Source organism: Larimichthys crocea, chromosome XIII, assembly GCF_000972845.2.
Source record: "Larimichthys crocea isolate SSNF chromosome XIII, L_crocea_2.0, whole genome shotgun sequence".
NCBI classification, from domain to species: domain Eukaryota; kingdom Metazoa; phylum Chordata; class Actinopteri; family Sciaenidae; genus Larimichthys; species Larimichthys crocea.
The window spans coordinates 23559140-23572388 of record NC_040023.1 but is presented as its reverse complement, the minus strand read 5'-3'; the positions used below and the strand labels follow the sequence as shown (position 1 = coordinate 23572388).

Sequence of the window (13249 nt, the reverse complement as noted above, 5' to 3'; positions counted from 1 at the left end):
ATGGACAGGCAGAAAAGAATAAGTCCTCCTAACAACTTCTTCAAATCGTATGTCCTTGGTGAGGAGCTGTTGATAAGGAAGCTGACCATTGGAAATAGTCTCAGTTTCTCATCCAATTTTGCCTTCACCGAAACATGCCCTGGTGCCCTATTTTCCCCCCAAAAAAATGTTCCAAAAGAATGTGTCTCTGATGAGCATTCTTCATAGGGATGCCGCTGTAAGTCACAGGAAAGACAAAAAGCCCCAAATGATCCTGGACTACAACCAGAACAAAGGGGGAGTCGACAACCTTGACAAGGTAATGCCCTTTTTTTTCATGCAGTATATACTGTAATTCATGCAAAAGTCAACGCATTGCATGTAGTGTAAAATTAGTATTAAAAAAGTATACATTTTTAATGATTCATTATTTCTTCTGTTGCACGATACCACTGAGCACACCTGCAGACCGCCCGATGGCCCCTGGTGGTCTTCTATAACATAATTGACGTGTCTGCCTACAATGCATTTGTACTGTGGTGCCACTCATACAAGTGAAGGCATATTCACACAGAAACACACACACACAAAATAAAATGGCACCAGTCTACTCTGAGCTGGCGATGTTATGGCTAATATTTGACATCCATAACAATACATAATTAAGTTTACAGTATTTCATTCAAACATTTGTAGTTTATTGACCATGGAGGATGAAACTTGAGGTGAGTTGAATGAGTTGGTATTGAGTTGACTAAAAAAAAAATATATATATACACACACACACACACACACACACACATATACATACTGTACATACATACATACATACATACATACATACATACATATTTCTATACCTAAAGTATACCTTTAGTATACCTAAAGTATAGAAGTATAGGTCAATCTTGGTGGTGTTAATGAGTTGGTACTGAGTTGACTAACAAGGTGAAACAGTATTGGATCATGTTTTTTGATCCTAGTCAAACCAGAATGAGGTCAAAGTTCACGATAAAGGAACACTACTGCATAGTCGACGAGAAGGTATTATGAGAGTTAATATTGTTACTATGTTTTCTTACTATAACAAGTCGAAATGTCTACTGTTAAAAAAGTCTATTGTCTTTTCAGAGATAAAAAATAATGAGGATCCTCATCAAATTGTCTTGCTCAGTGAATCAGACAACTGACATTATGCAATCAAATGCTTTTTTTGTGTGTGCATGTGTGAGCATGTGTGTATGCGCGTGTGCGTGTGTGTTTGTCTAAGCTAATTGGAATTCATTCGTTTTATAAATACAACAGACAAATTGTTACTGTTTTAAATAAGACCTGTACTTTTCATCCGAGAAAGTAGATGTGAAAATATATAGATATTTTTTTCTTTGTAACAGATTGAGTGCCAGTGAGGTTTGTTGAACTAAGCATCCTAAAGGAAGTATGTTTTCAGCACACGTGAACGGCAGGAGCATGGTGAATTTGGCATACTGTATATCCATGTACTTGAAGAACGCCAATCTTTCAAAATAAGAGAGGAAAAAAATGATGGGATGATAAAAATATCTCTCTTCATCTCCTCTTCCCCTGAGGGGCTGCCTCCCCTGCTTTCATCCGGAGGTCTAGAGAGAGAGAGAGAGAGAGAGAGAGAGAGAGAGAGACAGAGAGAGAGAGAGAGAGAGGTAAAGAAAAATGGAGACAGATGAGAGAAGTTTAGGTAGGGACAAGTGTAAATCAACAGAGACAGAGACAAAGGATGAGAGAGACACCTCACATTTGTCTTCAATGAGGAATGACCAGTAGTTATTCTGCTGGGGTTAAATGAGGTTGGAGAAAGAGAAAGCAAGGCCTTCTCCCTCTCTCTCTCTCNGAGACAGAGAGAGAGAGAGAGAGAGGTAAAGAAAAATGGAGACAGATGAGAGAAGTTTAGGTAGGGACAAGTGTAAATCAACAGAGACAGAGACAAAGGATGAGAGAGACACCTCACATTTGTCTCCAATGAGGAATGACCAATAGTTATTCTGCTGGGGTTAAATGAGGTTGGAGAAAGAGAAAGCAAGGTCTTCTCCCTTTCTCTCTCTCTCTCTCTCTCTCTCTCTCTCTCTCTGTTTTCCCCCACCCCTTTCTCGTTTCCTCTCATCTCCACTACGCCCCTATATAGCCTCTGACACAGACCCTCTCCCCATCACAGTTCAGTTAGGTGGATAGAAAACAACAGGTGACTGCATGTCAGTGTGACACAGAGTTACAGAGTTTCTTTGTGTACAGCAGATTTTTAGATAATTTTGTAAACTTCATCAGACCAGCTGTGCTCACTGAAAAAACAGACAAACGCTTTGAGTCAAGTCATTTAGGCAGCCAGGTGAACATGACAAACCAATTAGCTCTCATCCTAAGAACGACATTGCTGCTGCTGCTACTGATGTACAGCACAGGTAAGATCTGTTGATGTTTTTAGGAGTTTAGCAAGAAATATATTGTCGTAGTGATATGTTTTCATTTATACTGCATGCCTGAAGCATTAATACCGTGAGCAGTAATAACTCAGTAAAACAACTAATATCTTTTTGAGATGGTCTACATTTTTGTAAAGCAGAATGTTACCAACAAAATAAATAGAAATGTAAACTGGCTTTATTATGTTTGAGTTTTATGTCTTAATGTAGATTCATAAACTTATATCTCAGTCCACAGTGTTAGATACAAGTATTTTTGTTTAAAAACGACAACACTAATCACTATGACTCTAAAATGGGTATTTCTGTTGTGATGTGGATGTTAAATTGATCATTTTCAGGGTTAAAAGGTGAAAGGTGTGGTTCAAAACACGAGCATAGACAAATATAATAAACTGCAAAACTTCATAACAATGTGAATGACTAACAGGTGCCAAAGAAAACTTATGACACTTCTCCTCTCCTCCTCTAGATGCAAGGATGAGCATCATTACCAAAAAGCAAGATTTTCCAGTGGGAGAAGAAATCCTATTGTTGTGTAAAAGTGAGTCATTTCAATTTCATTTAAACGGCTAATCAAACTTGTCTGTATGAATGACATGTTTCAGCTTGAACCTTCATGTTTATTTTCTTGTCCCAGTTGGAGTTGAAGACGGAGACATAACGTGGTTCAAAGATGGTGAAGAAATTGATGTTGACGCGGAAACGGTGACAATAGAGAAGGTGGATGAATCCTCCTCTAAAATGATCATTAAAAAGGCTACAATGCAGGACACGGGCAAGTACACCTGCCACTGTGAATATGACAGCGGACATAAGGATGATGTTCAGACACAGCTGTATGTTTATGGTACGTAACAACTGGCTGCACATACAGGGTATTTGCAATTATTTAGGTATAAATCTTTAAACTAATAATGAGGTCTTAGTTAATAAACCTGATAAACATGGTGATGACTTCACTCATTTTGTTGCTTTATTGCATGCAAAATAAGCATCTTATGCTCTTTTGTCAGAGGGTCCATCATTTAGCAACACCCCCATTTACCATGAGTTTCTGGAGGGCACAACCGGAGTGGTGCCATGCCGCGTGACTGGAAAACCAGCGTTGGATGTTCACTGGATGAGAGACAATCAAGAAATCCCTTCTAATGGTAGGACCAGCAGTCAGTATTCCTATCCTAATATTGTTGCTTTACAAGTATATTGAATATTTTGGATGCATACAGAGTTCAGTCTTTGTTTTGCTCATTAATGTTTAGCAGAATGAGCTCTGCAGTATTCTTTGCCCTGCTGTGGTAACATGGTTGAATAATTGACTTTCATCTAGAAACAAAACTTGTGTTTTTTATATGTTGACCTCTTTCCATCACTAATTGTGTCTATCTCTTGCTGTTTTCTCTAACTTCAGAGGAAAAACGTGTACATCAGACGTCGAATAACACACTCTATATTAAAAATGTGAAAACAGAGGATGCTGGGACATACGTGTGTTATGCCCAGATCAGAGGAAGGGAGATAAAACAGAAAGTCTCTGTCTCAATTGTCGTCAATGGTTAGTATCATTTCGACATCTAAATAGTGCCTGACCTTAGAAAGATATTTATGATACAAATATTAGGACATATCAATGAGCGCTGAGTTGCTTCTATTGTTGGGCACTTTCCTTGACAAAGAAATTTAGCATTTTATTTAAGTTATATTGATGCCATTTTGCCTAAAATGCAATTTCATCTTGCAGCTCCTCCAACTGCACAGATGAAAGAATTGATGAAAAAAGTGTTGGCTGGGCCAGAAACCAATGTTTCCTTGGTGTGTTTGGTGACAGGTCATCCAAAACCCAACATCAACTGGACCATGTAAGTCCTGACTTGAGGAGAGTTGGTTACACTGTTTTAAGATCCCCTTAGATTTTGTTCAGAAAGGCATATAATGCATCAGTATGTTGAGATTGTTCAAATATAGTTTAGCTGATCTAATGCTTCCTAATTGTTCTGCACAACACAACAAAAGTCTAAACTAAATCTATACTTAAGTCTCTGACTTAAATATATGTTATATTTCAGTCTGCATTTGCATTGCCTTTCAGTTGACTTATATGGTATTTTATATAGAAATTAAATTGCTTTTAGTTATAACCTTCCCTTAGGACTTTCCATCACCTGTAACAAAACTCAAAAATATTTTTTTGATATACTGCGTTGACATATACCCCGGACAGTATAATTTTGTCTGGGTGCCAGTGGGTGGATGGCCAGAAATTTCCTCATCAGATTTGTAAATAATCTATGGCATCGTCTCTCCCTCCTCTGGCCTTTCTTTGCCCACAATAGTCTGGATGGCATAGCATCACGCAGCCTTTTGAGTCCACATGAAAAACAAATCCTGTACAATTGAACTGAATGTGCATTTTGCTCTTTCCTTCTCCCAGGCCGATGACAACTGACCACTCACGTCATTATTTTAACTCAGACAGCAGCGAGTTGACCATAAGGTCTGTCACCAGAGCTGACTATGGAGAGTACATCTGCACCGCCACCAACAAGATAGCTGAGAGCATCTCTACCCTTATGCTTAATGTCTTTGGTTAGTTCAGTTTTTCTGTTAATGTGATGACAAATTAAAACCTGCTTTTCAACCATGATGATATTTTACTTTATCCAGTTGTACTGTAATGACAGTGAAGTAGCTACTGTTATGATAATGGAAATGTTTTGTTTTTGTTTGTTTGTTTTTTTATTTCAGAGGCCCCAGAGGTGTTTCTGTCGGCAGAGCGGCAGAGGGTATCGGTGGGTGAACAGATATCTGTGGCCTGTAATGTCTCTGGCCATCCTCAGCCTGAACTACACTGGATCAACAAGCACAATGGACAAACACTGGTACGAGTGTGTGGACACTTTTCCCTCACACTGTCCAGATACTCCAACAACACGACATTTGACATTTGATTGGATATTTTGTGCCTCCCTCTGTCAGGACTCTCCCTCTGGTCGTGTCCATGTTACTGATGGTGAGTTGGTGATTGAAGAGGTAGTGCCCTCTGATGGTGGACTCTATTCCTGCATGGCTGTCAGCCCTTCTGGAAATGCATCAAGAGATGTTGCAATACACAGTAAGAATCTATGTCAGCCGTTATGTGTAAGAAAAAAATGAAGTGAAATAAAAGTAATTTTTCAATTCTAATATTCTTTTTGTCTCTCCTGATCTACAGCCCAGCCCGGCCCGCCTCAGTACCTTACAGTCTCATCTGGAGAAACCTCAGTCCACTTCTCTTTCAAAACCCCACCCAACAGTGGAGGAACAGCAATCACAAGTTACGTTCTACAGTGGATGCAAGGTGCCGCACAACAGTGGAAGGAGATCACAGTCCCAGCTTCAGGTAAAACATCTGCCCCTCAGAGAGGCTTTGCATTTGTGTATCCATGACTCAGGAAAAAAATGATTTACACTTTAAACTGTTTCATATCATAAACTTACTGTAATGTATCTAGAAATACATACTATAAATAATGTAAATAACATTTAGTCATTCACATTGGCTGACGTTGTGTCTTTCTGCGTGTCTGTGGTGTCTTTTGTAGGTCCCCTCGTAATCCCCAACCTCAGGCAGTACACGTCATACACAGTACGTTTGGCCGCCTTGAATGCAGTGGGGGTAGGAGAGTTCTCAGACACAAAGACTATCCGCACCCAGGGAATGCGTAAGTGCTACAGGCACTAACAACACATTAACAAAACATGCCAAACGCATATATCATGTCATGCATGTATTAATAACTGGATATGCAGCATGTGTGTCCAAAGATGGCAATTTTTATTCATGACTCTTCCTTCCTCTCTCGTGTCATCTGTAGGTGAACCAGACAGTCCAGTTTTGTCGGCTGATCAGATGCAAGTGGAGAGAAACACCTTGTCTATCCCCCTTAAACAGGTCGATGATGGTGGAACTCCTCTGCAGGTCTTTAAGATACAATACAAAGAGGTAAGAGATGAGCATGATGTGAGTTACTCTTAGTCTGTCCTTTTTGTGTGTTCTGCCTGTCATCCTTCAGTCCCCTCTTTTTGCTCTCTCAGCATAAAGAGGGGGCTGAGTGGAAAAAGGTGCAGCTGTCGTCCAATGCTGGCTCTATCTACCTTGAAAACCTGGCTTTTGGCTCAAGCTATCAACTGGAGGTCAGAGCAATCAATGCGAATGGTTCTTCTATCCCTGCCACGTTAAACTTCACCACTGGAGAAAGGCCTGGTATGTGCCCCTCCACTCTCCACACCACACCACACTGCACAACACATTTCAGCCTGTTATCCAGGAAATGTGGCTGTGAAGATGTTTGCCATACTTTCAGTTAGGACATCTTTGCTCTCTCATCTCTCCTTCCTAGTGAGCAACCGCATCACCAAAGGCAGTGTGGTTGGCATTGTCATGGTGATCTTCCTGGTGGTATTCCTGGTGGTAGACGCCACGTGCTGTTACAGAAATCGATGTGGCCTGCTCATGACCATCGGTGTGAAACTCTTTGGACATAATGTCCCAGGAATGAAAATGTTTGAGGAGGGAGATGGAACAACTAATGGGTAAGTAGGTGTTGGAAAATATTTTCACATAACAGAAATTTCTCTTGTTGGTTGTCAGATTGTTTTCTTCACACATTTCAAATATTTGTGTGTGTGCAGAGAAGTGAAGCTGAAGGGTTTATCCACCCCAAGAGGCAGCATGCAAAATTCGTTCACAAAGGAGGTTGGACATCTCTCAGAGGTCACCTGCGACAAAGTCTCTCTTACTAAACATGAGTATGTTCATTCACTTCCATAAAGAACATATACAGTTATATGTTTTTATATCAATATATATGATGAATTGTTTCTCTCCCACAGGAAAATACAACCAGACAGAGAGATGCCCATTCCTGATGTATGAGGCCAGAAAATTAGAGAAACAGCAAACAACAAATAAGAAGTGTGAAGTAACGTGTAGATAATGAATAGAAAACGAGAGAAGATGTCAAACAATAATTCAGTCTGAATAGCAGCCAGCCATTTCTACATGGACACAACTGTCATGGGAAAGGTCACACATTAGTGACAGGACTGCAGGGAAAGCACTGATGTTGCTGAGGTTTTAGACGTCTGTGCTGTTGGATCAGAGGACAGTGGACCTGTGTTCACCCTCTCCTCACAGCCCTGTCCTTTCCTCAGTTTGGTAATGTCTGAGTCTGAGTTCCAGTAGATTATTTAAATCTGCTTTTACAGGGTAATCATAATTTCTGTGTTTTACAGGGTAAAATTATTGGTGTTATAAATTAATCTTTAAATTGCTGCATATTCACAACAATGTTTACTGCATTTTGAATGTTATACACAGACACAGTGTCTGTATTGTATTATGAATATCCTGTGAAATGCAGTGTTGTTGTTTTTTGCATTTTAAAATATTTGTTTCCCTTAATGTTTTTTTAATATATAATTTTTTGTTTGTTTTATCAACAGTAACAGTGCATTGTGGCTGCTCTTTATGTAATTAAAATAATCCTGATACTGATCAGTAATTTTAACCATTTAAAGGCCATTTCAGCTTAAACTAAACCATACTAACATTAATGTATTTATTATGCACTGATATATATATTTTTAAATCATACATGAGAGATATTATTCATGAGAGGCTTTGATCTTGAAGCCATATTTGAATTTGTAGACAGCTTTACTGTTATGCACTTTTTGATTAAATCAATTTTTATGGAAACTAATATAACATATGGGGCCCGTAATTTAAAGCAATTGTATTATGTGAACCTTCTCTAAAGTACCTGTAATAATAGGCAACATGTAAGAAATAAAGCAAAACTGACTAATATTGTAATTATTTTGTATTTAGAGTCATATTACTACTTATAGTAATCAAATATGTTCAAGTCAAATATTTAACTCAGATGCAGCTGTTTTGTTTAGAAGTATGTATGCAAATTACCTGACCTTACCTGATATTAATGAATTGTTTTGATATTGTTGTAATATTGTATTGAACACTGTACATAGTTATACACACTACTGTTGTTGCGTCTTTGTGCTTGATAAAAACATGGACTGTAAAACAGCTTTATGTGTTTTGTGCTCACCATTCAAATGTTTGTTATCTAATTTTAGCAGCATTTTTTTTTCTCATCATCACCTTCAGTAAAATCTTGAACAAACATGAAATGTTTTGGTTTTTCATAGCTGGACAAATTGTGAAACTCAGAATGAGCTGTGATATCTATTCAGAGAGTCATGGAAAGATGAGTTTATGCTCATTTTAAATTTATTCTGCAGGTTACTGAAAACAATAAACACTAGATCTGCAAGTATGCATTTAAACAGATGGCTTAATAAACATTCGTATTTTTAAACTTGGGTCAAATATCCTGCAGGTGACTATAAACAGGAACAGGAACAAATATTCTCCTGTCATATCATTTATTTTGCTGAGACTGTCTGCATATTGTTCCTCACCTCTTCAAACCTATTTTAAGTTGATGCTAAGGTCAAGCTTTTCTGCCTCTACATTTGAATGTTGGATTTATAATCACACTATACATAAGATAATAAAGTAGTGCAGATGCAGTGGTCTAACAGCTCAATAAAGGTCATGAACAAGTTTAGTTTCAAGAAACACAAAACTACAACTCCCTGTGTCCTTTTGTGCTGTTATCAAACAAATTCAGATCCGACTCCCAACTGTTAGACCTACCTTTTACTTGTCTTTCATACATTTATTCTAGTTATGTGGGATAGAGTTACAGATATTTCAGGTTTCTTCGGAGTTTTCATTTAAAGTTTCTCAATATTGGGAATGGGTGCATTCCTTTGGGAGTTTCCCGGGCACATCCAACTGAGAGAGATCCCAGGGCAGATCCAGAATTTGCTGGAAATTACATTTCACATCTGGCCTGAGAATTACCTGAGGATCCCAGAAGAGGCGGCGGAAAATGCTGCTGGGGTGAGTCACTTGGAACACCTTGCTTAACCTGCTGCCACAGCGTCCTGTGTGATTGGTAATGTGCAGCCAGGTGAAGATGATGAACCAATCAGCTCTCATCCTGAGAATGGCCTGGCCTGCTGTCAGTGATGTACAGTACAGGTAAGATCTGACAATATTTAGGATTTTAGGCTACTTTTATTTATATAGCACATTTTATATATCGGGGTAGGTTAAGGGAGCTGTACAGAGTTAACACAACATAAAGGTAAAACAACCCAACTGAAAAGTCCAAAGGAGATAAATATATATTGAAATAAAATTTCAAAGATTAAAAAGTAAAAGATGGTTTTAAAAACATTTTTTCAAACGCACTGGAGAATAAGTTTAGCTAATAGGACTTTTTGTTATAATCCCTAAGATAATCAGCACTTTCCTGGTGTTTGGAGTGGGGAAGAAACAATCAAATTGTAGCATTTTTTTATTTATTTTTTTGACCTGCATGAGGACCAGAGGCTTCACTGGGGTCATCAGGTAAGCGCCCTCCTTCATCGGTGTTTCGTTGATAGGCCCACAACACCTCGGGATGGAGAAGAGTCCTTTTATGCTCTACAGGTCTTTGAAATCTCCTGCAGGTCTTGGAGTCCTGCAGGTCTTTGAAGTTTTGATGTCTCTTGTGGTAATTTTGCCATTATGACATTATAGTGACATAGTGCCATTATGACATCATAGTAACGTCAGGTGTTCCTCCTCCACTTTTCCACACATTTGACATCTAGCAGCCCAAGTGGGGTCCTTCCTCTTCATCCAAAACCAATTGCTGCCTCTGTCCGCAGCCTCCGACAGCAATTTCACAGCTTGTTGGAGGGCCTGGCCTCAGATCCCCATGCTCCTCAGGAGCCTTGCTGTTGATGTGGCTACAAATCCTCTACACCCGACCTCCACAGGGAGCACCTGTGTACGCCAGCCACACTGCTCCGCCTCTGCTGCGATGTCCGTGTATTTCAGGCATTTGCACTCATAGGCTTCATCCACTGCAGACTCCCATGGGACTGTTAGTTCCACAATGTACAGGAGTTTCTGCGAGGTTGACCACAAGATCAGGTCTGGCCTGAGATTAGTTGTAATGATCTCCGGTGGAATGAGTTTCTGATCCAAGTCAACTTTCATTTTCCAGTCTCGGGCTGTGTCCAGGAGGGTTGTTTCCACTCTTGCAGATGGTCTCCCTGGAAGCTGTCCTGCTTTCACAAAGGCGGTGGTGCTTGGGAGTCAAAGCACACGGGGAGGGAGGGCATTGGTGGTAGTTCTCCTTTTTTCCAGTATGATCGCCAGTTGCCGTATGACCTGATTGTGCCTCCAGGTGTAGCGGCCCTGAGACAAGCTGGTTTTGCAGCCAGTGAGGATGTGTCTCAGTGATACTGGAGTTTGTCTAGCCTCACTTTGGTGCATTTGTATTGTTCAATGAGGCCAGAGACCGGCAGCTCCAGCGCACCATGTCCATATAATCCGATATTGCTCAGGCACCGTGGGAGTCCAAGCCACTTTTTGATGTAGAAGCTGACTGACCTCCCCCGTTTCTCAACTTTAGTGATGGGGACTTCATAGACTGTTAGAGGCCACATCAACCTGGGGAGCAATCTGAACTGCAAACCACAACTTCAACTTGCCTGGGAGGGATGTCCTGTCTATGGTGACAAGTCCTTTCATGGTTGCCTCCCTCAGTTGATTACTCTGATCCGAGTCTTTGAGGCTTGTGTTATACCATCGGCCCAAGCTTTTGACTGGCTGCTCTGACACCAACGGAATGGGTGCTTCGTTGTAGAATCTCTGGTCCACGAGTTTTCCTCTGACGATGGATATGCTCCTGGATTTGCTGGGTTTAAACTTCATCTGTGCCCATGTGATGTTGTTGTGAAGTTTTTCTAACAGGCGTTTGGTACATGAGATGGTTGAGGTCAGGGTGGTCATGTCATCCATGTAGGCACGAATAGGGGGCAGCTATTGTCCGTTTTGCAGATGTTGCCCTCATACAACCCACCTGGAAGCTCGGATGATTACCTCCATTGCCATGGTGAAAGCCAGCGGGGAGATGGTGCATCCTGCCATTATTACCACTTCCAGTGGTTGCCAAGCTGTTGTATACTCTGCTGTTGTAATACAAACCTGCAAATCCTGGAAGTAGGTTCTCACCAGGTTTGTGATGTTGCTCAGCACACGGAAGAAGTCAATAGAGAGGTTTTCAGTCTGGATTTAAAAGCTGCAATGGTTGTTCTATTTATAAGCCCATCAAACAGTTTGTTTTCACTGCAAAGATGGTGTTGTATTTGTATGTTCAGATATACACCACATAAATAATAAAACACTCAGTGACCCTTCCTGGCACAGTAGGCTTATATTGGCCTTCAGAAACGTAAACATTGTTTTTCCTCAGGAAATGGCTGATGCCTAACTCTTTTTTGTCCCCAAACTAAACTTTGTCCATGTCTGCATAAACAAGGAAAGCACCAGTTTCACTTGTTTTCTGCCTGTTTAAACAACAAAATATAGATAGAAATTGTGGTATAAACAGTTCTGTGTCAGCTTAGTTCAAGATGTGGAGCTGACTCAGTCCAGACGCAACACTGTGCAATGAAGACATTGATGAATGTAAGTAATGAAATGCCAAAATTCACCACCTCAAGGTATGGACAGAGGATGATAAATTTTTTAACTCACCTTGAGTAAGTGCCTGATAAATATATATTTTTTCAGTGTTGTGAGCAGTAAATTCCATTTACCTTTTAGTCGCAATTTCACTCCTATCAGTGGCTGGTTTAACTTAAGCTTGACACGTGCAGTTTGAATGATGACTAGATGACCGTTTATTGCAAGCAAATGAAATTTTATCATAACATAGCCCTCGTTGGCTGCAGTCCTGCTGAGTCTTATGGCCTTCTCTGCATCTCTGGCTTCACCCTCCTACCAGGTGCCAGATGGGGTTAGACACACCCAGTCACTCACCACATACATTCACTCACATACACGCCATTGGGCAAAAACAAAATAATCAACAAAAACTCATATTGGCTCCTACATACCTGATAGAGCTGCTGACAAACAAGCATTCACACAGAGTCACCAAATAACCAATTAACTGTATGCTTTTGGACTGGGGAAGGAAGCAAGAGTACCCAAAGAAAAAAAAACACACAGACATGGGGAGAACATGCAAACTCCACACAGAAGGGCCCCAGCCTGCTGGGGGATTCAAATAGTTGTTGTTGTTGTTGTTGTTTTGGGGTAACTAATCCTACTAAGATAATTTTAGATGTGCATCCCATTCACAAGATATGGATATTCTTCAATCTACTATGATTTGAAGCCACTCTCTAAACATGAATGTCCTTAGTCTGTGAAATCTTTGTATCTGTCAATTACCTAAATGACACAGAATAATACAGATTTTCAGCAAGAGCAAAATGAAATCAAAGTTTTAAAGTACTAACTAAATAAGGCACAGTTGTAAAACATATTGGGGGGCTGAATTTGCACACTGAACTAGAAGTCTAAATTTCTAGACTTCCTGCCATGCTGTGACTTGCACCAGGCATCCAGAAACCTGGATGTATTTTGGGTTCCTATTGTCAGATGCTGTCACACGTTGACAGCTGTGTTTCACTTGCACAGCTCTTTTTTGCTGATGTTGGTCTTGCTCTGAATGAGAATTCAGGAGGAGGTGGAGAGTTTGGTTGGCAGGGTGGCTGAGTCAGAAATGAGTCACTGTCAATAAGGACTGACTGATAGAAGATGTGGCAATCAAGACTGAAGGCACGAGGAGTGCGTGACACATACATTTGTCAAAGGTCTCTTTGAATAAGGCTGAACT

The 13249-nt window shown here is 40.2% G+C and overlaps 1 protein-coding gene across 1 annotated transcript; it reads left to right on the top strand.

Annotated features, from left to right (window-relative positions):
• The first annotated feature begins 2177 nt into the window (after nt 1-2177).
• Nucleotides 2178-8456, top strand: ncam3 (neural cell adhesion molecule 3). The gene is made up of 16 exons (XM_010742322.3): nt 2178-2411; nt 2905-2976; nt 3073-3282; nt 3449-3586; nt 3844-3987; nt 4174-4291; nt 4864-5018; nt 5178-5311; nt 5409-5544; nt 5644-5811; nt 6014-6133; nt 6287-6414; nt 6507-6675; nt 6812-7004; nt 7104-7220; nt 7305-8456. Exons 1-16 carry the CDS (start codon nt 2345-2347, stop codon nt 7345-7347), a joined length of 2112 nt encoding a protein of 703 aa, XP_010740624.3. The 5' UTR covers nt 2178-2344; the 3' UTR covers nt 7348-8456.
• Nucleotides 8457-13249: the final 4793 nt, after the last annotated feature.